The sequence below is a fragment of the Microcaecilia unicolor genome, chromosome 4 (genome assembly GCF_901765095.1).
Source record: "Microcaecilia unicolor chromosome 4, aMicUni1.1, whole genome shotgun sequence".
In the NCBI taxonomy this organism is placed as follows: Eukaryota; Metazoa; Chordata; class Amphibia; order Gymnophiona; family Siphonopidae; genus Microcaecilia; species Microcaecilia unicolor.
This window is the reverse complement of record NC_044034.1, coordinates 239,643,091-239,669,996: the sequence shown is the minus strand read 5'-3', so window position 1 is coordinate 239,669,996 and position 26,906 is coordinate 239,643,091. Positions and strand designations below refer to the sequence as shown.

The following is a 26,906-nucleotide window of genomic DNA, read 5'->3' as shown; positions in this document are numbered from 1 at the left end:
GCTGCATTACGTCCTCTTCCATTTTCCACGCCCCTCCCCTCCCTATTGGCTGCATTATGTCCTCCCCCAATTTCCACGCCCCCTCCTTCCCTCCCTATTGGCTGCATTACGTTCGGTACAGGAGCTGCTGGTGGAGGCGGGGTTTGGAGTGTTGCTCCTTGAATGTTGGTCTCTACTGCGCATTTGCGGTGAGTACGGTCACTCGCAATTTATATGTTTGATTAGTACCTCTCCTATCTAACCCAACTACTACAGTGACAATCTCTTGCCAAGAGCCACAGAGTGACCTAAAAACTGAACCAAAGTTCGAGCATTAGGCATCATGATGCACAATTATGGGGTTGTGAATGCTGCTAAAATCCTGCCCCTGGCTAGCCCTGAAAACAGATGATGGGCTCGAGAATCAAACACTTCACACATCAATGTGCGGAATTACACTGAGCTTTTTCAGTAGCTTTATGACAAATTTTTCACTGATGTTCAGATAAATAGTCAAGTAGTCTGTTATATAGTAGTAAGAAGGAGAAGGGAGCCTTACAAGTAGCAGTTCTAAAACACTGTAGTCTTTTGGAGATCTGCATCTATACTGTACCAAAAGGGTGATAGCACTTAAGGAAAATTCAGTGAGGTTTGTCTATGATTAATTTACATGCTACTTTGCACAGCAAAACCAAAATTTTGGTATTCCAAAAGACACAACCAACAATTTGAACTTCTACAAGAGCAAGATTTTGGTTTGTTTGTTTGTTTTTTGGGTGGGGTTGTTTTTTTAATTTAATAAAGATTAGGGGGCATGGATTTAATATACTGTCTTGCTGTATGATACAACTAAAGTGGTTTACCTATATGCAGGTCCTTTCTCTGTTCCTACAGGGTTCACAATCTAAGTTTTTGTACCTGAGGAAATGGAGGGTGAAGTGACTTGCCCAGGGTCACAAGGAAATCAGTGGAAGTTGAACTGAACAATCCCCTTCCCTTGTGCCCCCTCCCCTCCCAAACTACCTCCATTTAAGCCGCTCATCCTACTTGTCCATTAATATTTCACCCTCGGGAACAAAGCCATTCCCAAATCCAAGAGGAATTCTGAAGTGTAGGCAGTGCAGTCTTTTTTTTGCATTAGAGTTGAGTTCACAGTTAGTGCTACAAATTGTCAATTAAAAAAAATGAGGTGTTATCTGCAGTTCCTCTTGAGCGCCACAGTTTGTTAAATGAAAGTGGAGAAGTAGCTTAATGGTTAGTGCAGTGGGTTGAGAACCAGGGAATCAGTTTTGATTCCCACTGCAGCACCAAGTGACCGTGGGCAAGTGACTTAATCCTCTGTTGCCTCAGGTATAAAAACTAAGGGGGTCTTGTACTAAAGCTTAGCTCGAGTTATCTGCAGCAGGACCCATAGGAATAAAATGGGCCCTGCTGCAGTTAACTCGAGCTATAAACTTTAATAAAAGACCCCCTTAGATTGTGACCCTAATAGGGACAGAGAAAGTAGCTGTATATAATAGGCAAACCGCTTTGGTTATACCACAAAGACAGTATATCAAATGCATTATCCACATCGAAGTTCCTTAAGTGTGATTGACTTTTCCCTTTTTTTTTTTTTTAAAAAGAAGATGCATATTTTTGTATATAGTACTATGATCAACTGTTAAGTCACTTAATAGTGTTTGGCAGATTTTAAATGCAATGAATATAAAACAAAATGCACTACTGTATTGAGGACAGATTTGATGAATCATTTTACCAAAATAGGATACTTTAAAGCACTTGATATTGCTAAGATGAAACAGAACAGTATTACTAGATACACACATTTGATATTCGAATTTTATTTCGCACGCAAAGAGCAAACAAAGGAATATCTAAGCTCTACTACTGCACTCCTGAACAAAATGAGATCTTGTATGCTTACAACCTGCATTAGAATGCTAAACATTTAATAAAGCAGAATTAAGAATGGAGTAGCTGTCCAGTGGTTAGAGCTTCAGACTGAGAACCAGGGAAGGCTAAGTTCAAATCCCATTTCCACCACTGAATTTCCGTGTGACCTTGAACTAGTAACTTAACCTGCCACTGCTTCAGATATAACTCAGACTGTAAGCCTTATAGGGCAGGGGAATATCTACTGTACCTGTATTATCATAAGTTCCTATTTGGAAAGAAATGCAATCCAACCTAAAATTCAACTCCACACTATTCTACCTATTCAAAACGTATGTGATTATGCCATCCACTGAACCGAACAACACATGAGAAACTCTTGTATTATATCTTATTTTCCATCGCTTCCATCTGCCTCACAGAAAAATGAATAATTGAATACCTTGGCAATATCAGGTAGATAGCCATCCAGGCTGGATGATGAGTTTTCCAATCTGCTTTGTTCGTCATCTGAAATTACAATGAAAAAAAAAAGCCATTCTGAGGGGAATCCTATTATTTTACCATACAAGGGAAGACTACCAACTATATCTAAATTTCCTACTCTCATTTAATTAAGCATTCTGGTGGGAATTTTAAGTAGATCAAATAATCAGAGTACAGGGGTACTGTCTACCATTTGTACAATGAGTAAGCATTAGAGGGGATAAAACAGCACACTTCCATTTGGAAATTCCAAATACAAGCACAGTTTCCCCTACCTATATACATGCACAAAGAAACATACCTAAAATGTTTCATATTGTGAAACCCCACGTGTTCTTTTTTGCTGCTCTGAAGGTAATTCCCAGATAGGGCAATTTTTAAAGTAATTTACATGGACAAATTGACCTAAGTTTTAGCACATTATCATGGCTTTTAAGATTGCAAGCAATACGAATTGTTTAACAGTAACCAGATGGAAGCAGTCCACTACACACAACCCAAATGTAACACACTATAAGTGGAATGAAAACCTTAGATGTTCTTCATTATAGGGAGAAAAGGACCTCATATGGCCAACAGAACTGACTTCAATACCTATTGAGCTTATAGAATCAGCATTAAAAGGCCTTTGTAATCTCGAGTCCTAAAAAAACACCCAATTAACAAATCACAATTAATCAATATTCTTATATATCATAATTGCAACATATTGCTAATACTAATGTCTTTACTCCTACACCACTAACATTATAACAAAAATTCTAGACCATTTTTCAAATATCTTGCACTTACAGTAATGTTCTTCACTCTTCAAGGAGCAATCCCAGTCACCACAATAATCTTCACTCTTTCTGAAACGAGCAGCATTTAACTTAAACTGCATCCCAATGGGAATCTCCGTTTCACCAATGGCTTCATCAGGGAACTTACAGCAGTGCTGCTACTTTTCACAAGGTTTGAAACACAAGTCTGCTATTGCAAACTCACAGTCATCTGCAGTTACAGAGCCGCCATTCTGAATATGCTCCGTGACTGCAGATGACTGAGTTTACAGTAGCAGACTTGTGTTTCAAACCTCGAGAAATGTAGCAACACTGCTGAAAGTCGCCTGATGAAGTCATGGAGATCCCCATTGGGACGCAGTTTAAGTTAAGTGCTGCTCTCATTTCATAAAGAGTTAAGATTATTGTGGCAATTGTGACTGAGTTTACAATTGGGAAATAGGCAAGTTTAACTCTTCCTTATAATCCTTGCCATACCAGTCAAGTCAGCGGAGGCATAACCAAGCTCCACTCAGAGCTGGTAGAAGGAAGCTATGATGGTTCTCAGGACTCTTACCCAAAGTATTTAAACATTTTCTAAACCACACTAATTTGCAAAGTACAGACTCTTCTGGCCCAAATGCCCAAGCTTAAGCATTTAGAGCAACAATGCAATGACATTAAGGCCCCTGGCATGTCATCGTCTGGAAAGAGATTCATATTTTGCCAACAAAGACTCCAGTGCCCTCATCATACTGCTCATCAGCCCTTTGGTACCTTCAAATTCATGGTGATGAGGGCAGCAACAGTAACCTCCTTGACTTTTCTGGAGATCAATGCCTTACCAATCCTGTACCAGGTGCTCCATAAAGCTGTCATTGATTTCGTCAAGTAATTTTACCTCCCTAGCATGCCCGGTTATATTTACCCAGTCAATATCAGGGTAATTTAAATCATCCATTATTATTGAATTGTCCAGTTTGTTAGCCTCCCTAATTTCTGATAACATTTCTACATCTGTCTGTTCTGGCCAGGCAGACAGTAGTACACTCCTATCACTATCCTTTTCCCCTTTACACATGGAATTTCAATCTGTAGGAATTCCAAGATGTGTTTTGTTTCCTGCAGAATTTTCAATCTATTTGATTCAAGGCCCTCCTTAACATACAATGCTACCCCTCCACCAATTTGATCCACCCTATCACTACAATATAATTTGTACCCAGGTGTGACAGTGTCCCACTAGTTAGCCTCCTTCCACCAGGTCTCAGAGATGCCTATTATATCAAATTTTTCATTTAGTATAATATATTCTAACTCTCCCATCTTATTTCTTAGGCTTCTGGCATTTGCATATAGACATTTCAAACTATGTTTGTTGTTCCTATTTACATCATGCTCAGTACTTGACAGTATTAATTTGCAATCTTTTGTCTGATTTTTATTTTTTATTTAAGGACACCTGATCTAGTATGGTCCCTTTTGCAATCTCACTATCAGGATACCCTATCTTCCCTGTTTTGGTAATATCTTTGAAAGATACCTTATTCCGAACCATGCGCTTTTGAGTGATTGTCAGCCTTCCCCCGGTTTCTAGTTTAAAAGCTGCTCTCTTTTTTACATGTCGATGCCAGCAGCCTGGTCCCACCCTTGTTCAGGTGGAGGCCATCCTTTCGGAATAGGCTCCCCCTTCCCCAGAATGTTGCCCAGTTCCTAACAAATATAAAACCCTCCTCCCTGCACCATCGTCTCATCCACACATTGAGACTCTGGAGCTCTGTCTGTCTCTTGGGCCCTGCGCGTGGAATGGGTAGCACTTCAGAAAATGCTACCCTAGAGGTTCTGGATTTCAGTGTTCTACCTAAAAACCTAAATTTGGTTTCCAGAACCTCTCTACCACATTTTCCTATGTCATTTGTACCCACATATACCAAGACAGTGGCTCCTCCCCAGCACTATCTAAAACCCTATGTAGGTGACGCAAGATCAGACTCCTTCGCACCAGGTAGGCAAGTGACCAGGCAATCCTCATGTCCATCAGCCACCCAGCTATCTACATGCCTAATAATCGAATCACCAACTACAACAGCCATCCTAACCCTTCCCACCTGGGCAGTAGCACCTGGAGACACATCCTTGAGAGTCAGTCTATAATCTACCAGCCTTCTTTATAGATCCATTTTTGTTAAGTAACACTGCTGCCTCTAGTTATCTGGCACTACTCCAGTTTCCAGAGTAATTGAACTGTCATGAAAACCGCCAATACGTCTCTAAAATTCTTTAAATTGATTGCGATTAAAATGTCAATTTGCAACTTTGTTGGATTGTGTTTTAATCAATTAATGGCAACTACATTGCAATCAAAATTATAAAACCATTCTTCCAAGATTTTATCTAACATAACTGCCTGTGTGTGGTTGGCATTGATTGGTAAATTGATGGCTGCCCTTCTTGTGATGTTTGTTTTTAATCATGAAGTGTAACCTGCATGGAATGTCAGTTGCAGCTCCAGTCACCTTGTTGGGCAGACTGGATGGACTGAGTGGATCTTCCCTTATTATGTTACTATAAAATTCCTTAATATCCTAGAAAGAATCATCTATGTTCACTTTGTTTTCCATTTTCAGTTTTGCTAGTTCCAGTAAATCTAGTCTGTAAATGCACTGGAGTTTACCTCTCTATTTGTACTTCTGACAATCAACGGTCCTTCCCTAACCCCTTCCTTAGTTTAAGTAGCTTTTCAACATGCCCAAACAGGCAACAGTGCCAAAATGTTTTAAAGGTCTCTTTACCTCCTACATAACTAGTTCTCCCACTTAATTTGGGGGGCCCAATACACTAGCACATTTTAATAGTTGAAATAATCAATTGGCAATGTTGTGTTTAGCATCCACGTAACAGCTATTCTCATGCGTACTCACTAGGGATGTCCTGAAAACCCAGAACACTGTGCAGGTCATTAGGAGAGATCTGGGAAGCCCTTCCTTACATTTATGCTCTGACTTGTGCTCTCAAATGTGGATACTGAGAATATGAATAATCTTGTATAGTGTTCTACACTGTAAAAAGAATTGCAATACAAAATTTAAATTTACAGATTCTGTTTCAATAAATTTAATAATTCATTTTACTTATTTAGAATACTTTTTGGTAGTTGCATATGCACTGTTGCACAATATTAGAAATAAAATTGCCATACTGGGTCAGATCAAAAGTCCATCAAGCCCAGTATCCTGTTTACCACAGTGGTGAATTCAAGTCACAAGTATCTGGCAGAATCCTCAAAATTAGCTAGATTCCTAGATGCTTATCTCCAGGGAGAAAAAGTGGCTTTCCCAAATCAGCCTTAACAGTTTGTGGACTCTACTGAAAGGAACTTGTCCAACCCTTTTATAGCCTAGCTATACTAACAGTTTTAACCACATCTTCTAGTAACTATTCAACAGTTTAATTACGAATTGAGTCAAAAATATTTTCTCTGATTCTTTTAAGTGTTCTACTAAATATCTACATAGTACATCCCCTGTACTTTTTCAGAGTAAAACATTCACATTTACCTGTTCCACTCCTCTTGCTTTTATAGACTTATCTCCCCTCAGTTGTCTTCTCTAAGCTGAAGAACCCTAACCTCTTTAGCCTTGCCCTATTCCTCTTATTTTGGTTGTCCTTCCCTACACCTTTTCTAAAATATTGAGATGCAGTGACCAGTACTGCACACAATATTCAAGGATATTATTTTATTACCCAATTGTTTTCTAATAATTCCCAACATTTTTTGCTTTTATTTGGGCAGCCCCTGTACAATGAGCAGAAGATAATTAAATTAGGTCTTACCTGCTAATTTTCTTTCCTCGAGTCCCTCAGAATAATCAAGATGCTTTGGAATTTGCTCTCTTGCCAATAGGTGGAGACTGAGAACTACTGAATTATTACATCACTACATAGGGAATTCTGTGCAGCCTAGCAACAGACCTTTTTTAAAAAGCAGTAAATCTAACTCCCCATATTGTAAACATTTGAAGTATCAATTAATGGAACTACAAGCAGAGAAATGAATAAGTTTAACATCCCTTAAAACATATCTCTGCATAGCTGTGAGTGAATTCTGTACTGGTCTGGAGGGAATCAAGGAAAGAAAAGAAGTAGTAGGTAACACCTAATTAAACCTTCATCATCCCTCCAGACCAGTCCAGATGCTTGGGACAAATCAAAGCAGTATTTTTCAAAGGCAGGAACTAGTGCACCCACTGATAACACAGGCTCCAAAAGCAGCATTTTGCCTTGCCTTTAATGTTTAACTAAGGAACGCAAAAAATAACCAAGTGGTCACCTTGCAAACCTCTTGAGGTGAAATCAATCTGTATACTAAGATGACACGATCTCAATTCAAATGAGCATTGAGAATCGAGGAAACTAATCTAACACCTACTAATTCCTACAATGCTACTAGACATACATAGCACCTCCTCCATTTAGCAAGCCAACAGCAGCCTTCAAGACCACGTCACCCTTCCTGGGTCCAAAGAGCACAAAAAGCCTGACTTCCCAAACTCAATGGTCCTTGACAAATAACGAACCATTTGTCTCGCATCCAACTTTTGTCTAAAAGATCACTAAAAAGACTAAGATAAAACGGAGTAACTTTTAGGAAGAAAAGGAACCTAAGAACCACTTTTCCCTCTGAAAAATATCCAACAGGACAGAGCCTACAACTCTGACACTCTTCTCACTGAACAGATAGCCACCAGAAAAGCTGTCGTCAAAATAAGATCCTTGAAGGTAGATCGCTGCTGCTGTTTGGTTGTCAAAAGAAATGTGCACCAAGGATGACAATACCAAATTAAGATCCCAAGGAGAAACCATCAGATGTCTAGGCAGTCTGAGCAATTTCATCCATTTAAAAAAACCTGAACATCTGGGTGTGCTCAAGGACTGATCCTAAACACCTAATATACCACTGCCACTAACCGAACCCTAAGGGATGACAGCACAAACCCTTATCAAAACCATCCTGTAATAACTCCAAAACAGAAGCTCTTAATGGGGTTACCTGATTATCTATATACCAACTCTCAAAAATCCTCCAGACTTTCACATACATTAAAGATGTAGATGACTTCCTGGAACACAATAAGGACACCATCACTCTAGAGGAATAACCCCACTTGAGGAATCTAGCTCTCTCAAGTCACAAGACAAATAGACATGCATTCTGCATTGGATCAGTCCCTGCTCCGAAAGTGGCCTGTTGCTGACAAAAGGAAGAGTATTCCTTACCAGCAGTATCAAGATCTCTATACCCACCTCTGGTAATTTTGAATTCTTCTCCTATGGGAATTACCAGAGTATGGGCCCTCCAAAGCATCACTGCTATGCATGAGCAATTCCTGAAACTCTAGCCCCAAATACTTGACTGGCTCTGAATCTACCACGAAAGGATTAATCTCTATTCACAACACACTTGTGAGCTGCATTATCTCTATCCAGTCTATTTCTCCTAAGCTCTCTAAAACATCCCCATCAGCTGAAGCATTTATCCTGCCTTGGTCTCACTGCATTGCCTACCCTGCTCTTCTCAGTCGAGCGGTGCACACTCGTTTTAGTGTCTTCAGAAAACTTTCATTAAAACTTTCATAGAGAGGATATCAAACAGTCCAATGTCAGCAACAAGTAGATTAACTTTAGCAAGTCTCTCAGGACATTCACCGTAGATCACAGATTCGCGCCTCACCTCCAAAATCCAAATGTCAGTTCTCATGTCAGCCTTTCAGAGACCCCCACCTAAGCCACAATGAGGTGACTGCGAGGTCTAATATAACCAATCCAGAAGACATACCAATAATGTGTTGAGTATTCACTCAGCAGACACATTTATTTGCCAAAGACTTAAGAAATTCTTGTGCAGAAAGTACTGTATTAAAGGTCTTTTCTGATCCCTCTTGGTTCACTTTCAATTCAGCCGGATAGACTAAGGCAAACTTGATTTTTCAGTTAAATAAAGCTGAACAGGCACGAACGCCCTTCTCGCTGCCACGACCCTTGCAGAATAAAATTTTTTGACCCTCATGGCAGAGAGTAAGACCAGAACAAAGTACTCGCAGGACAGCTTGTTTATGGCCATAGTGCAAAATTTTCAAAATCACCACTCGCGGCCTAGCAGTGCTCTGTCTCCTCGGGCCCACCCGATGCGCCCTCTCCACTCTCAGCAGGCTATGTAAATTGTTAAGCTGCAGGGACTGGGGAATCCAGCATTCGAGAAAACTCACCATCTCCGAATCTTTTATCTGCTCAGGTAGGCCAATGAGTCTTAAATTGTTGTGACGGGAACGATTTTCCAAGTCATCTAACTAATTCCAGTTCTGTTAGTTTTTTTCTACAAGGCCCCCGAAGGCTCAACAGCCTCCGCCATGAGGTCTTCTATGTCGCTTATCCTCTTTTGCATATGATCAAGATCTAAGTGAAAATCATCCAACCACTGTCATGCGCGGACTCCGCTCTATCAAACAAGGCTTGCAATTTCTTGTCCAGTGCATCTTCCACAGCAGCAGTCATCTCCGCTGTCCATGCAGAGCATATGTTAGAGCAGGGCGAAGTCTGCACATCCGCCATTTTGGAATAAAGGTTCTTGCTTCTGTCCTTTTTTCTGCAATTTAGCTGCCAGCTCACTCTTCTCAGGCAATTCGCCGATATAGCACCCTGCCTCAAGGTACAGATGTAATTCACCGAGATTCTAAAGCCGCTAAATGTACATCCAGGCTTGATAAGGGAGCCAGTTAAAGAGGAAACGCAGGAGCTCCACTTCTCAGCGTCTTCACTCCTACATGGTACCATGTGACCCCTATTTTTTTTTTTTTAATTCTCACGAACAAAAACCCAATTTTACCTCAGCCTACCTTACTGACCAGATAACACACAATATCTCACCTACCACCTACTGAAGGCTTGAGAACTTCCCATCTGTTGCTAGGCTGCACAGAATGAAAACTACTGAATTAAGACATCCCTTTATACAGCAGTCTCAACCTGCTGGCAGGACAGCATATACTCAAGCATCTGGAGAGTTAAGGAATTCAGCTCAACATACTGTCCGCTGTCTTACCTATATCCTCTTCCTGTATAATGTCTCCTAACATGCAACCTGTGTAGCTATAATTTGGGTTATTCTTCCCTGGGTACACTACTTTGCACTTGTGCACATTAAATTTCATCTGCCTTCCAGATGTCCAGTCTCCCAAGGTCCTGCTGCAATTTCTCACAATCTGTTTATGATTTAACAACCTGGAATAACTGTGTGTCAACTGCAAATCTTATCATCTCAACTTGTTTCCATTTCTAGATCATTTATAAATACCTTAATGCACAACAGACACCAGCAGGAAGTGACAGGAGCTCTGCATTTGCAGCAACAGTTTTCCATGGAGATTTATAATGCTTTAAAATAAATAGCAAACAAAACAGGAAGAACAAGATCCCCACAGAAATGTAAAAAGGAGGAATACATACAAGATAGTTGGGACAACCAGAAAGAGGGAAGGAACAAAGGAGGCCTGGTTCTCAATAAAAAAATGTTATTCTATATCCAAAGTAACAGTAATGGGACCTAACAGGAACCATGCTTCAAAAACAATGCCTGCATCAGGAGCCCAGAGATTTGATGAAATACATCAATGCCATACGCAGACTTGTATATAGGTCTAATCAATGTCATGTATGACAATGTCAAGTGTCCAGCCCCAATACTATATTCCTACTTTCAACATTGTAGAGTCTAAAATATAATTACATAAGCTAAAGCCAGCCACACTGGAACAAAAATTTAGAATTTAGAAAGTAGCCTATTGGTTAGTGCAGTGGACTTTGATCCCCCACTGCAGTTCCTTGTGACTCTGGGCAAGTCACTTAAACCTCCTCCATTGCCCCAAGTTAGTCCAATAAAAAAGGTATCTTATTTTCTTTTCTATGTTTTATTTTATTCCTATTTTAGTCCTACGTGGACTAACATGGCTATCACATCTGTACTCAGAATTCCTCAACAGAGCAATTTTTTGGCAGTCTTTCTCCCTTTGCTCATCTTACTTCAAGGTCTTCCTTTTAATCCAAAGGTGTGTGTTATAGCTTCACATTATTTAAAGCTAGTAAAAAAGGCCCGTTTCTGTTTTAAAGGAAATGGGCGCTAGCAAGGTTTTCCTTGGAGTGTGTGTGTTTTACAGAGTGTGTGTGAGAGCGAGTGTGTGATAGAGAGAGAGTGAATGTGTGTGACAGAGACAGTGAGACTGGGTGCGAGAGTGTGTGTGTGAGAATGGAAGTGTGTGCCAGGGCCTCCCCCCCCCCCCCCCCCCCCCCCCCCCCCCAGTTCGAGGGTCCTCCCCTCCCCCCACGTACGTTGTAAGGGTGAAGATACAGTGGGTTTTTTTGGGTTTTTTTTTAGTTCCATTTATACCCCGCGCTTTCCCACTCATGGCAGGCTCAATGCGGCTTACATATACAGGTACTTATTTGTACCTGGGGTTGGAGCAGCAAGCTGTTTAGTTTTGCTGGGAAGATTCCACACCGCCTGCAGCAACTCCTCCACTACCATACCCTTCCTCGTCGTCATCCTCCAGCAGGCTGTCATCAGGCTGCTCTGCAGCAGCCGGAACCGGGTGGCAGCTTAGGATACGGTCCATCTCATCGTAGTAGTTACAGATCTTGCGCACGTGGCCAATTCTTCTTCAGGCCCTCGTGCGCCTGGAAATACTGGCGCTTCAGGCCCTTCATTCGGATACGGCACTGCTGTGGCATCCGATCGAAGCCCAGGTCTTCCAGATGGTAGGCCACATCGCAGTACACATCGCTGTTGCGGAAGTTGGCGTCCAGCACCGACTGCACGTCCGCTTCCCCCTAAATGTCAAGCAGCGCAAGCCTCCACATGGCTGTTGCGGAAGTTGCCGTCCAGCACCGACTGCACGTCCGCTTCCCCCCAAATGAGAAGAAGCGTGCGAGTCTCCAGGTCTCCTCCGTGAGGGTGGCAGTGTAGAGGGCGTTTAGTGTGCGCCGGAGGGTCGATGTGGATCGCCGTGTCGGATTCCTGGGCAGGGGGAGGAGTAGGAAAACACGCTCCGCGTGTTCCCCTACTCCTCCCCCTCCAAATTGGACACTCGCGGCTCCTCTCCTCTCCCTGTTTCCCTACTGCACCTCCACATTGGACACTCGTGGCTCCTCCCCTCTCACTGAGGTCACGATGATTGACACCACCACCGGATATCTACTCCATGAGGGACACCACCACCAGAAGCCACCAGGCAGCCTCAGAACGTTGGAGGTGAGTTTTATTATAGTAGGATTAAATCTGTGTATTTATTACATCCCTGATCCTTATCACACTTTGTATTATAAGGGCAAAGAATAATTCAATTATTTGGGACTATGTAGGAAAGGTTTTCCAGAAATCAAGATGGTTGTTAACACCCTTACGAATCATTGCACCAAGTTTACTTCAAAGCGATACTTATGTTTATCAGTGCCTGATATTGACAAACAACAACTTACCCTCGTGGGACTCTCCATTTCTTTTCTCCTGCATTGCTGCTTCAAAGTTTAGCTGAAGGATTTTGTTTAGAGTACTTATCCATTCTTCCATTTCCAGTTCACTGTCTGCAGCCAAAAGATAACTGCTTTTGTCTTGCATCTTGAGCTCAAAAGCAAAGCGCCGGACTCTATTGTTCTAAAATAAAACAGAGACCTTTTAGAAAAACATCAGTCTTATCTTGACTACAAAAAATTATGGGTTTTTTTTTAGCAAAAATAGAGACTTTGTTTCTGCACAGAATACAGAATGTGATATAGGTCAACCTCAAATATTACTCTATCCTGCTACTTGATCTTGGGCCAGGTACATTTGCAGGAAAGCCAAGTTAGAACTTATTTCAAGAGGGTTCAGAGGCATATGAGAGAACAAATTCTCCTTAAACCATTCTACCCCATACCACATCTTTATATATCCCTCCCTCTCTTCACTACCCACTGCAAGCAAAATCTTGCTTGCTTCCAGAAAAGATTACACTAAGAGGTGTTATTCATTTAAATGGAGGATTGGAAGAGAGAAGGATCTGTGGAGACTGAAAGGCTGATGCTGGCCCTACCAGGGTCTATACCATCTGGCTGGAATGAAGCAGTGTCCCCCACAGTGTCCGATGTCAATTTGTGCTCGGACTGCTCCCATAAGATCACAGGAGCCCTGCATCGTGCGGCTGCAGAGGCATGGAGCACACTTTGCCCCTTAGAGCACAGAGAAGCGCCAGATGGCCGCAAGTAAGGTCTAAATTTCTCTTATTTGGTGTACAGTCTGTTTCCTTTTGGTCTTATGATGGGGAAGAGGAAGGTCCTTCGTCTGACAGAGCATCTTTTAGCTCCACTGAAAGAACTCCTGCACCTCAACCTGTTTTGCAATCAGATTCTCCTCTTAAAGATCTTGGGGGGTTTGATACCCCAGTTGTTTCTCCTTCATGCCTAAAGAAATTTTTCTACCATTTGGAGTGGCTACTTCTAATTTGTGTATACTACCCAAGACTCAGCGTTTCCCTCAGGCAGTGGTTTTGCTGACAAAGTTTCTTGAAATAAGTGGTTCGCCAACTTTGTCAATTTTCCTCTGAAGCAGTCATTAAATTGAAGGAGAATGATAGAACCCTTGCCACTGATCAAGCCAAATGAATGTTATGTAATTCGATTGCCGCATTACAAACGTTAGTGTTTTAGCTATTAAAGATAGCCTAATACTTCATTGTGAGGTGGCGGCTATGGAAAATGCTGCTAGGTCTAAAAATCTTAGATTTCTGAATTTTCTAAGGCTCATATTTTGACAGCTGAAATACTAGTTCATAAATTCTTTAAGTATTGTGTTTATCGAATTTTGAACACATTTCTTTACTGAACTGCTGTTTGCTATCTAGAAGTGTGCTTGCTCCAGGACAAGAAGGTGACACGCTTCCTTTGGCTCCATCACCAAGTTTGGATATTTCCACCTTTCTGAAAGATTCAATGGACAATATGCCATCTAGGGCCACCCTCTTGGATGTTTTTTCAAATGAGCTGGATAAGATTGCAATTATGAAGGCATATTTCAAGACTAAGATACTCTGTTGGAGTACAGTGCAAATTTTTCCAGATGTGTGTCAGGCTACTAAGTTATGGCAAATAGATGCAGTGAAAATGATAGCGAAAAACACACTGTCAGTGATGGTGCTGTAAAACTTTAATCAAAGTATGGCGTGACTCAACACGGCCTTTGTTTCGGCCACCTAGCCTGCATCAGGAGTCCAATGCTACTAAAGTTGTGTATTCCAATAACCATCAACGTTACTGATTTGAAAACATTGGCATTCCTGTCAAGGGGTCACTTGCCTCAAATGTCACTCGTAGTGCTCCAATCAAACAATTCAATCCATACATTGCCCTGGATGCTGAAAAAGCATTCAACAGGGTTGAATGCAGTTTCCTAAACTTAGTTTTACAATAGCTGAAGAGTGGACCTACTTCTATTTTTTTTGTAAGAGTTATACAAGCTTTATATCATGACTCCAGAGCCAGAATTAGAATTAATGTCTGACTGATAGAGAAGTTTAGTTTGAAATGCGGGACCAGACAGGATGTCTGCTCTCCCTCCATTATTTGTGATTGCACTTGAATATTTGCTCAAGCAATTTGGCAAACTGACAATATACAGGGGATTGCACAAATTAACTCTTTACGCACACGATGCCCTTTTAATGTTTACAGACCTAGAGAGTATTCTCTCCCTGCATTTATGAAAGCCTGTAAAAAGTATAGTTATGTTTCTGGGTATAAACATTTCAGAATCCTTAATATTGTGAAACCCATGTTACCTTTTATCTAGCAACTCAAGTGATGAGATATTTAGAAGTAATGCTTCCTTCTCATGTATCAATGCTATACAAAGTACAATATCCTGAGATGCTTGGAAAGAGTCAGCTCTGTAATTGTTATACTTGTTTATATCTGTACCTTGTCTTATACCAAATGCTTTCTTTGAAGACCTCCAACATGCTTTCTCTGCCACACCATTTGCATGAGAGGGATTGATTCTTCCAAATTTAAAAAAGTACTATTATTGGGAACCATCCAGTTCACCTTTTTTTTTTTTTTTTTTGAGAAACAGGACAACCCAGACCAGCAGTGTATACAGTTAGAGAATGGGACAAAACGAATGCTTATGGGAGCCAGTGGGCGCTGTTCTAACAGTGACCAGGCATTATCCACACTGAAGACTTAACCAATTCTGTGGTCCACACCAGTGGTTCCCAAACCTGGTCCTGGAGGCACCCCAGCCAGTCAGGTTTTCAGGATATCCACAATGAATATTCATGAGAGATCTGCCTTATTGGGACAAAGTTTGGGAACCACCGGTCCATGCTTGATATGTGGAAAAAGTTGGTCACCTTCTACGAACTGAATGTTGACCTCTCTCCACTGACAATTATATATGGTAATACTTTATTACCTCCAGGATTTGAGAACTGTAGTAGATTTGTAATAGGATAGTAATATGCCTTGAGTTATAGATTTTATACTGGACAGGACACAAATAATTGAATGTTGTGAATTACCAGCAAATCCATTTGCAGTTCTGCAGCTGGAACATTTTCTACAGATGCATAAGAGTTACTACGAGCGCTGAATTCAGTAGAGACTATATTTTGGAAGGCCTGCTCACCTAAAGGATTAACAGCTTTATTCTACAGAGCCCTCATGGGGTGGGTGATGGAGACAATCATCAACTAAAACGGAAACAAGAATTTCTGTGAACTTTTCACCAGAACCAGTGGGAGCTAATCGCACTGAACTATAGGAAAATTGCCACTTCCACCTTTCATCGACTCACAATATAAAATACCAAGATACGTATATTTTACTCCTCAAACTCAATAGTATCTCTAATACTCATGTCTGATAGAGTAATTGCAGTGAGATGGGCAGTTTCAGGCATATGTGGGAGGATTGCCCGGCGTTAACCACGAATGGGATTCTTTATTCCCAAATCACAGGAGAACACAAAGAAATCATAAACTCTGGCAATGCTACATCACCACTGAGACAGACTTTTCCATACTGGATCATAGTATTCTAGTCAGTTCTTTTTTTTACTGCTGGCAGAAAGAGTGGCCATTTTGACTAATTAGAAGGATCCCAACTCACTACCAATTTAGAATGGATTAAAAAGGTGCACCAGATTGTTGACAAAGAACAGTTTAAAGCAGCCCGGCTAACTAGGTTGGAAAAATGGCTTCAATGCTAAAAGCCCTTGATTGATGCACTGGCTAAAGGTTCCCCCCCCCCCCCCCCCCCCCCCCCACAACCACATGGCAGATTAATAGGATTGGGTAGGGAATCCACAGTCTCTAGTCCCATTATACAGGTCATAATCACAGAAGTAGTCCACATTAAGAGAATATGGTGACAGACTTAAGAGATGCACATATGTATTTGCAGTTTGCTTGGTTTATTTACTTAAAGGAAAATTAGAGCAATTGGAATTCTTATACTATTCTTTAGACACAATTTGGGTAGGAAGTTCTATTTAATTCCAATGATTACATAATTAACTTAGTATGGGAGGTGATGAGAAAAAATAAACTGTGAAGGAATTTAAAAAAAGGCATGGGATGAACACAGAGGACCTCAAATTAGAAAAGAATGGTATAAAAAAACAACTCTTATAGGGTTGCATATGTGTTCACATGTCAAGGGGTGCTTAGATGGCAACTCTGGCTGTTATCTACTAAGGCCGGTGCTGGGCTGGCTTGTACAGTCTGAGTCCTGCATATAGCAATCGGGTTAGGATGGGCTGGAGAGCGCTTCGATGGAAACTCCAGTAATTTGGACCCTGAGGACAGTGCCAGGCAGACTTTTACGATCTGTCTCCTGCAAATGACAAGATGGGTTTGGATAAGCTGGAGTGGGCTTTGACAGCAACTCCAGTAGCTGAAACTTAAAGACAGAGCTGGCCGGACTTCTAGAGTCTATGTCCCAGAAACACCAAAGATAGACCATGATCAAGTATATAATACCACGTTCATTGTTGATTTTAATCTTGAATTGATAATGAATGTGACTGTTGGGCAGACTGGATGGACCGTTCAGGTCTTTATCTGTGGTCACTTACTATGTTACTATGTTTGCTTTCTTGGAATACCTATTATAATGTGTACTTAATTTCCATGATTTATGTCTGATGCTCTGTACTGTATCTTTAATTAGAAACAAAATGTTGAAAAAAATAGTTACTAGCCTCTTGAATTTTTTCAAAATTCAAACTGGCATTGCTGGTTTATGACAGTTATCTTGGAGAGCAGAATTTCCCTTCTTGTTTTTCCCCCATGTATATCACACCTTCATTATCGAATTTCTGTTCTACTTTTATTGACTCAGCTAGCAATATTTATATATTTTAGAGGTAAAAAGGACAGCTGTTTAACAATTGTCTCCTTTGTCTTTAAACACAGCCGCGGTTGCTGATTAAGTTGATCACTCCGATCTAGGAGTTAAAAATTACATTTAAAAAAACTATTTCCATTGCAAAATATACAAAGAAAGAAAATAGCTTCCATCATGGGGAACAGAAACACATACCAGGAGTTAGTTTGATCAATATTGGAACATTGACTAGAATACTTTTATCTAGAACACAAATAATTGTAGCAAAGCTTATTTAAGATACTACAGCCTTACCTGTACTACACCCATACAAGAATCAAGAAATATTGAGCCTTTGGGTTCTTTACAGATTTTTTCATCCTTGTAGAAATTAAGGTTGTATGACCCATCGCCCAGCTGTATCAAGTGGAAAAACCTCCTCTTAAATGACTGTAAAAAAAAATAAAGGTAAATTAGCAGCTCCATCCTTGAATATCTTCAACTGAAAATGTTTTAAAAGTATTTGCTAGTGTTAGATGATGCTATACATGACTGAGATACAACTAATAAGGTTTCAAAAATTCAAACACATCACCAGCTTTAGATTATTTATTGGACCAACATCAGAAGTACTTATTTTCTCCAAAATCAATATGGCTATAACTTTATAGTATATCTATGAGAGGGAAGGGGGAGGGAAGCACTGAGAAAGTTATTCAAGATGCAGTAAAACAGTGGTGTATCTATGGGGGGGGGCCATGGGGCCAGGGCCCCTCCCCAAATGCTCTGGGGCCCCTGGTTTGATGGCAGGGGTCCCCAAACCACACCAGCTGAAGCATTTGTCCTGCACTGGTCTCACTGCATTGCATACCCTGCTCTTCTCAGTCGAGCGGTGCACACTCGTTTTAGTGAAACTAAGCAAGCACGACACTTTTGGGTTTCATTAAATCAAGCATGCACAGCACGATTGAGAACAAGTCAGATAATGCAAGACCAGCGCCAGACAAACATTTCAGCTAGTAGGCGTTGGGGAACCTTCGTGCAACGGCAGCAGGGAGGCTGGCCAAATTTGGGCTCTGGCCCCTCCTCCCATCGAGGTCTAGCTACGCCCCTGCAGTGAAAGAGGTATGTGGCTGAACTTCTGAAAAGCAGCAAACATACCCACATAAACCTATTTCATGCATCTAGCTTCACACAGAACAATGAATACAATGAAATTAACTAAAATGTGTGTACTATATACACACAATGTGGGATGAAATGTTTAAATATTGCATTAGGGGATGGAAGTTTGAAATACAGGACAGGGGTATTTACAACTTGTGGACAGCATCATGAAGGGATATCTGTTGGGAAAGCTGCAATCATAATCCACTATCGCATTCCTTCAAAGCCAAGGCTCTGAGGTGGCTTACCCGCATTGTCACACTGATGGCACTGTTCATATTGCCCTTGTACAACCAACCCTGTTTTGTAATACCACCCTTTTGAGATCCCAAAGACGCTGCATCCTGTAACAGAATCAAAATGTACATCTCAATACAGTGCAAAACACGATTCTCTGGGAAAATACACTATGCAAATTCAGTTGAAAATGTCATAAACCAGCAGCAAAGTCAAACTACCTCAAACTATTCACTGGGGAAACTGAAGACATTTTGAAGAGTCCAAACAGAACAATTTAAGTACCTGCACACAAAAATATTCAAACAATGTACTTAATTTTTAAAAAGACTATTGAAGTATGCCAAACTTGTCACACGGAAAATGATTCCCTTTTATATCTAGATTACCTGTTTTAGAGAAAGTACCTGTATATAATATGTAAATTGCCATGGTTGTACCACAGAAAAGTAGTATATCAAATGAATTAGACATCTGTGTTCCCATTTGAATTAATTCATTGCTACAGATATTTGTTACATTTTTAACAGTCCTGCATCACCACTTCTTTCAAATTTAGCAGTTAAATATCATATCCTCCAGCTCAGTGGTTCCCAAACCTGGTCCTGGAGGCACTCCAGCCAGTGAGATTTTTGGGATATGCACAGTGCCTCCAGGATCAGGTTTGGGCTCTAGACAACGAAACTTAGCATTTCAAGAATGCATTCAAAATCATGTATTACCTATACCGGTGACAGAGGCAGTGGTTTATGTGCATGATAATTTTGACATGCAGCACCACCACTGTTGAACCTAGCTTTCTTTGCTGCACAGTTGTAGGGAGGGAGGGGAGACAAAAAAGAAAATATATAAGGTTTAAAGCTTTTCTTTTAAAATCCTACAAGGATGAATACGACACCTTCTTTAAGGCAATATACAACTATAAATATTCAATATAATCCTAAATAAACATTCAAGTCTGAAGTAAATCTATAGATTTAAACAAATTGAAAAGTGGGTGGAAAAGGCTCAGAGAGCTCCAGGTAGAACCCCTTTGGAGCTAATAACTCTTCACCATTGGCAAAACACACCAAAATTTATACAAGTGCAAAAATACCACCTTTCATTTCTTATAATATTTCTTAAAGTGAACTTATCTAGCCCTCTCCAGCAGAATGAAGTGGTCCCCAGACCAGTGTTAGCCAGTGTTTCACACTACTGTCTCAAGGTCGAGACATTTCTTACCTTACACCAAAACACTTAGCTGCTGGGAATTGGCCAATTAAGCGTTGATAACAAGTGCATCATGTATGAATGGCATCCTTCATTAACAGGGCAAAGAAGCAGGTCTTAATTATAGAAGCAAAATGATACTCATAAGAAAGCTTAGTATCTGATAAATCAAGAGTTCTAAGATTAGTAGTCAATGCACATTTTTTGATTCCTGACTGTTCAGTAATGACAGCAGAAAAGACTGTTCTGTGGTGTTAACGAAAGCCAAACTGTCAAAGGGGAAGTGAGTTTGTTCTTGCCAGGAAAAAACTCAAGTGCAGTAGTACAACATTTTCCATAATCTTGGAAATTAAAGGAAGGCTGGAACAGAACAATAGCTGGCAGGATCTTCAGGAACAAGGTGATGTTTTTTTGTTGTTTTTTTTTCAAGAAGAGACATATACAGTGGTCTTTTTCCAGCTTTTAAAGGAACTCTCCTGATAGTAAGATATGATTCACTAAAGTATGAAATCAGAAAAACCTAATGAGATGTTCTTGAGTAACGAAGGGGGCACACTTTGAGAATCCTTACCATGAACCACCCATGCCCCAGCCATACCTCAGTAGCTTCCAACCAAATGGATACCCCACACACATACAGAATGTACCACATTCGGTCAAGAGAACTATAGCCCTCACCCATACACCTCTCAGAGAACTCACTCCCCACATCCACATTCGTTCATACCCAAGCACTCTCACATTAACACCATACTAGTATACTAATGGCCCGTCCCAGATGCCCACCCCATCCCACCAAACGCATCCCACCCACATCTGCAATAAGAGCATTCTCATTAACTGAAACAACCCTCCAGCACTTAAGCTGAAAGTGTGCATGCTTCCCTCTCACCCTTAAAACCACCCCCAAAGCAATCTCTGTCCCCCTCCCCCCCAAACATATGGATAAGTAGCAGCATATCTGCTAGCGAGCAACCATGACAAATTATTAATAGAGACATTTTAAGGCCGGTTACAGCACAGTCGTCCTCATGGCTAGACTGCCCAAAGAATAGGATGGCAAAGGCTCTCCATAAAGAGGCAGTTCTGTTTTTAGGAAAGTAAGGCTGCTTGTATCACCTCTCAAATTACCATATTTTTCGGACTATAAGATGCACCGGACCATAAGACGCACCTAGGTTTTAGAGGAGGGAAATAGGAAAAAAAAATTTGCTTTTTCCCTCCTCTAAAACCTAGGTGCTCCGGTGCGTCTTGTCCGAATCCCTCCCTCCAAGTTCGGGATCGCCCTCAGGGTTACCTCCTCCCCGGCCCTGTCACCACCTCTCCCCTTACTCACGCGATCTTCCCTGGTGGTCTAGTGACGTCAGGGCAGGAAAGAGCCCCCTCTTTCCTGCCCAGCGCACTGCTCTCCATCCTCCTGTATGCATTGCTGCCTGACGGTCTCGGCGAGATTCAAAATGGCCGCCGAGAATTGAAGTCTCGGCGGCCATTTTGAATCTCGCCGAGACCGTCAGGCTGCATACAGGAGGATGGAGAGCAGCGCGCTGGGCAGGAAAGAGGGGGCTCTTTCCTGCCCCGACGTCACTAGACCACCAGGGAAGATCGCGTGAGTAGGGAGAAGTGGTGACAGGGCCGGGGGGAGGGCGATCCCGAACTCGGAGGGAGGGAGGGAGGGCGGCCTGCCAGCCGGCCAGCCAGCCAGCCAAATCTCTACCTTCGGACTATAAGACACACACCCCATTTTCCTCCCAAATTTGGGGGGAAAAAAGTGCGTCTTATAGTCCGAAAAATAAGGTAGTACTCACCAACCACCCGCAATTTAGAGAAATAAAAGACTATGAGGGCCAGCATATGAGAAAGGCAATTCTTTAATTTCTTAGCAAGATCAAATACAAATGCTAGTTTCTCATGGGAAGATAGAACTGCTGCATTCACATGCTCTCTGTATCTATCACTCCAAAGTACAGAACTAAGACGGCTACTTTGGAGAGTCATGGGATAGGAGGTAGTGCTCTATTGTGGATTAAAAACTGGTTAAAAGATAGAAAACAGAGAGTAGGGTTAAATGGTCAGTATTCTCAATGGAGAAGGGTAGTTAGTGGGGTCCTTCGGGTCTGTGCTGGGATCGCTGCTTTTTAACATATTTATAAATGACCTAGAGATGGGAATAACTAGTGAGGTAATTAAATTTGCTGATGACACAAAGTTATTCAAAGTCGTTAAATTGCGGGAGGATTGTGAAAAATTACAAGAGGCCCTTACAAGACTGGGAGACTGGGCGTCTAAATGGCAGATGACATTTAATGTGAGCAAGTGCAAAGTGATGCATGTGGGAAAGAGGAACCCAAATCATAGCTACATCATGCAAGGTTCCACGTTGGGCGTCACCGACCAAGAAAGGGATCTAGGTGTCGTCGTTGATGATACGTTGAAACCTTCTCCTCAGTGTGCTGCTGCAGCTAAGAAAGCAAATAGAATGTTAGGTATTATTAGAAAAGGAATGGAAAACAAAAATGAGGATGCTATAATGCCTTTGTATCGCTCCATGGTGTGACCGCACCTTGAATATTGTGTTCAATTCTGGTTGCCGCATCTCAAAAAAGATACAGTGGAATTAGAAAAGGTGCAGAGAAGGGCAACGAAAATGATAAAGGGGATGGGACGACTCCCTATGAGGAAAGGCTAAAGCGGCTAGGGCTCTTCAGCTTGGAGTAAAGGCGGCTGAGGGGAGATATGATAGAGGTCTATAAAATAAATGAGTGGAGTTGAACGGGTAGATGTGAAGTGTCTGTTCACGCTTTCCAAAAATACTAGGACTAGGGAACATGCAATGAAGCTACAATGTAGCAAATTTAAAACGAATAGGAGAAAATGTTTCTTCACTCAACGTGTAATTAAACTCTGGAATTCGTTGCCAGAGAATGTGGTAAAGGTGGTTAGCTTAGCGAAGTTTAAAAAAAGGTTTGGACAGCTTCCTAAAGGAAAAGTCCATAGACCGTTATTAAATGGACTTGGGGAAAATCCACTATTTCTGGGATAAGCAATATAAAATGTTTTGTACATTTTTGGGATCTTGCCGGGTATTTGTGACCTGGATTGGCCACTGTTGGAAACAGAATGCTGGGCTCAATGGACCTTTGGTCTTTCCCAGTATGGCAATACTTATGTACTTATGTACACTTGTGTTTTACATTACTTCAGCACTTATTTTTCTTGAGAGATCATTCTGTTTTCTGTTCACACCATCTATCTCCACATCACTAAATCACACATTCTTCTGTTCATCCATAATTGCACCTTTCCCAGGCCAGTTTGCACGTAGGAATGTCTTATCAGATCATAAGTTCCTGGGCCTCACGATTTATGGCCTTTGCCCCTTTGACTCTGCTCTAGGGTGCACAACTAAGTTTGTTATAGTGTTTACTTAGGTGCCAGCAGACCATGAGCTCTGATTCAGCAAAGAGGTCAACTAAGAGGCCTATCAGCCTGTATGTTCTATTAAGCCTTCGCTCTTACAGGTCTTAACCATGGTTCATATTTCATAGTTCATAACTGCACCCATAATATACATGTCCCCCCTTGAAGGCCTTAGTAAGGGCTTCACTTATCTTGAACCCTTGTATCGGGCTCCCTCAAGTTTCTGTTAATGCCCAGGCTACAGGCTGTCTTAGGTTGCAGGCTGTCCTATCTTATCAGTCATTACCATATGACCTCATGAGCATTAATGGATGATCTCTCATTTTTCTGCTTAAGGGATAGCCCCTCATGGGTTCCCGTCAATTTAGGTAGGGAGATTGTAGGTGTGAATCACAATGTCAAATCCTTTTTACAGGGATTTGGCTATAGGTGACAAAAGAATGTGATTATAGTGAAATATAAGTTACCCCTCTTTAACCTTCCCCGGGCATTATGCTACTTATGATACCTTAAAATCTAAATGATCCCAGAGGAAGATAATGCAAAACCAAGAGTATCACAAAGAAATTAAACATGATCTTCAACATTTTCAATTTCTGCGCTAATGCGTAGTCTTTCATACAGTACATATGCATTTTCTATAGGTTCTTTTTTACTTAAAGCAGTTTCAATTAATTGTTGCACTAAGCTTCTGATACACGGTGTTATACAGTAGCTAAGTAGTACAAATACAGCAATAATGATTATCATTGTGATTAAACTAGATACTATGAAAGTTTTCCATTTCCCAAAAATATTGTCCATCCACCCAGTCTAGGTGGTATCTATACTAGAATTTTCAGCGAGTTCACGTGGCATCCAATTGAGCAGCAATACCTTTAACTGCATCTCGAAATGAAGCGCTGTTGATTATAATAAATGTAATTAATCCAATCAACATTTTTGTTAATAATGGACCACGAAAACAAAGAGGATTCAAATCCTACAGCAATCTGGTTGCAGGCCTTGAATTCATCTGGCACCCCCCCTTGGTACACCTATAAAGTCAATATAAATTCTATCATCAAAGGAACCAAGGATTCCTTGCTTCTTTCTAAAAAGAACTGGATTATCAACTAATTGGGTTACTATTGTAAGTGGAATTACTAATTATAAGGTTTTGGTTCCACAATATCACCATATGCTTATGTTTGTGCAGCGCTGCGTATGCTTTGTAGCGCTATAGAAATGCTAAATAGTAGTAGTAGTAGTCAGAAAAGTCAAGGTCATTGGTAGAGGTTAAGGTAGAGTTACATAGTGAAAGGTTACCAATTGAGTAAAGAAAAAAAAATTGTTTTCTTGGGTTAAACAGGTCTCAAAAGTTGTCCTAGGGACTGATGGTCTGAATATCAGGGGTGTTTTTGCTCCCTTAGGTAAGTCGGGGAACAGTAGGCTGAGAAAAAAAAAACTGTCAAGAGATTGCCAAAGCAAAATGGTCACAATGGTCAACAAAAGGTTTATCAGTGTATGATAAGAAGAGAGTACAAAGAAGTATAGCATGGCGGGGCAGGAATATCTAGAGTATGTTGAACACTGCTATTACAAGACTCCCCCCCCCCCCCCACCCAAACAATAAAATATATAGCTTGGTGGGAAGAGGCTATAGGCCAGCGATATACTGTTAACAGTGGGGAAAAAAGTTTTCATAAACTTCTAAGGGTATCGGTGCAACAAATATGGTGGAAATGGGTATAAAATTCTATACCTGTGGCACTATACACCTCAATGCTTGAGAAGCATGCATGGGAGTAGGACCGGCCTATGCTGGCATTCCTGTGGAAAGAGGGACATATCAAAACATTTGGTGGGACTGCCCTAAAGCTCAAGGAAACTTTCAGAGCAAGAACTCCGACAAACCAACAGGAACTCATAGATGACCTTTGATACCAAGGCAAGGCAAGCAAGGCTCACAGAAGCTAATAAGCCCATCAGCAGCTGACCCTCACAGCTGCAGTAATCACCAGCCAAGTAAGGTTGCTGTTCAAGGACAAACCAGCAGAGCAAGTCTGGCAACCCGGAAAATCCGGACCGGACTCACTGAAGGCTGGAATATGGAAGACAGCAGAAAACAGTCCATAGCAGCCACCAGAGGGCAAGGAGAGCACCCACATGGACAGCAGCAAGTTTGCTAACATCTAGGGATCTCAGGTTTCTTAAATATTTAGCAATGTGTTGGAGTGCTGTGATAAATTCATCTTCAGTTTAATAGAAAGAAGAAAATCATCAGTCCATGACACAGACATGATTTAATCAGTATCTAAACCCAAAGAGAAAAGATGATCAAGTGAATGCCCTACTTGTTGCATAGGAGTGCGAATCTCAGATATACCATTAACAAAATTAATTACCAGTACATAGAAGGAAAGTCAAAATGAACATAGTAATTTCACAAATCTGCTTCTTATTTTAAAGTTTACGTATTTAGGCAATTTCAAAGCATTTGTCCTATAAATCTGTTGTCAAAAAGGGAGTGCACTAGAAGACAAAGTAGCACCATTCAAACCTTAACAAGATAGAGGAGGAGAGTTTTTGGGTACCCCAGGCCAATAGCATGTGCTTTCCTGAGGGGAAGGTGCTTATCAAATAGGATTGCTAATCCTCCTTCATGCTTGTCCAAGCGATGCTAAAACACCATCAGGAGCAGCTCAAAGAAATCTCGCCTCTTCTGATATGTCAGATACAGACAGAAAAAATACTGCAAGTTGATTAGTTAGAGAGAGACTGGGAAGAACCCAGTCTATTTCCACATTGGACCTGATCAAGGATTACTGGTAACTACCCTTACTCCAGCTGCCAAGACAGTCTTTTCTACTTCAGCCTTATTCCAGTTTACTGTGCTACCCTTTGAACTTCATAAAGGCTCCTGCTATGTTCCAGCACCTGGCAGACTACCTTTTGAAGCCCCATAGATGTTAGGCAACAGCATACTTAGATGACACTGTTATACAGTACAGACTGGAAAACACGACTCAAGGTTATTTTATTTATACATTCTTGTATCCCACTGTTATCCAAAAATGTTTTTTTAGTTCAAAGTGGCTTACAATTTACATTTTGGTGAAGATTACAATAGTATTTTATAGTTATTGATCTGGAGAAGGCATCAATCGTTTATGCGGTTGTCTGTAGTTGTCAACAGAATTTTTGAACATGTAGATTTGAAGAGGTAGGACAATAGTTCATGTATAATTTTTGAAGATGTAGGTTTGAAGAGATAGGACGATGTTCATATAGTTATTTTGGGAATTTTGAAGAGGTTGATTTAAAAGGTAGGACGACGATAGTTTGTGTATTTAGTTATCA

General features: G+C 41.0%; 1 protein-coding gene across 1 annotated transcript in view; it reads right to left on the bottom strand.

Annotated features, from left to right (window-relative positions):
* DOCK9 (dedicator of cytokinesis 9) overlaps nucleotides 1–26,906 on the bottom strand; it is a 719,745-nt gene that overhangs the window by 436,187 nt on the left and 256,652 nt on the right. The window contains 4 exon segments of the mRNA XM_030201354.1: nucleotides 2,318–2,385; nucleotides 12,651–12,825; nucleotides 17,847–17,981; nucleotides 18,947–19,042. Coding sequence (XP_030057214.1) covers nucleotides 2,318–2,385; nucleotides 12,651–12,825; nucleotides 17,847–17,981; nucleotides 18,947–19,042 — 474 coding nt within the window.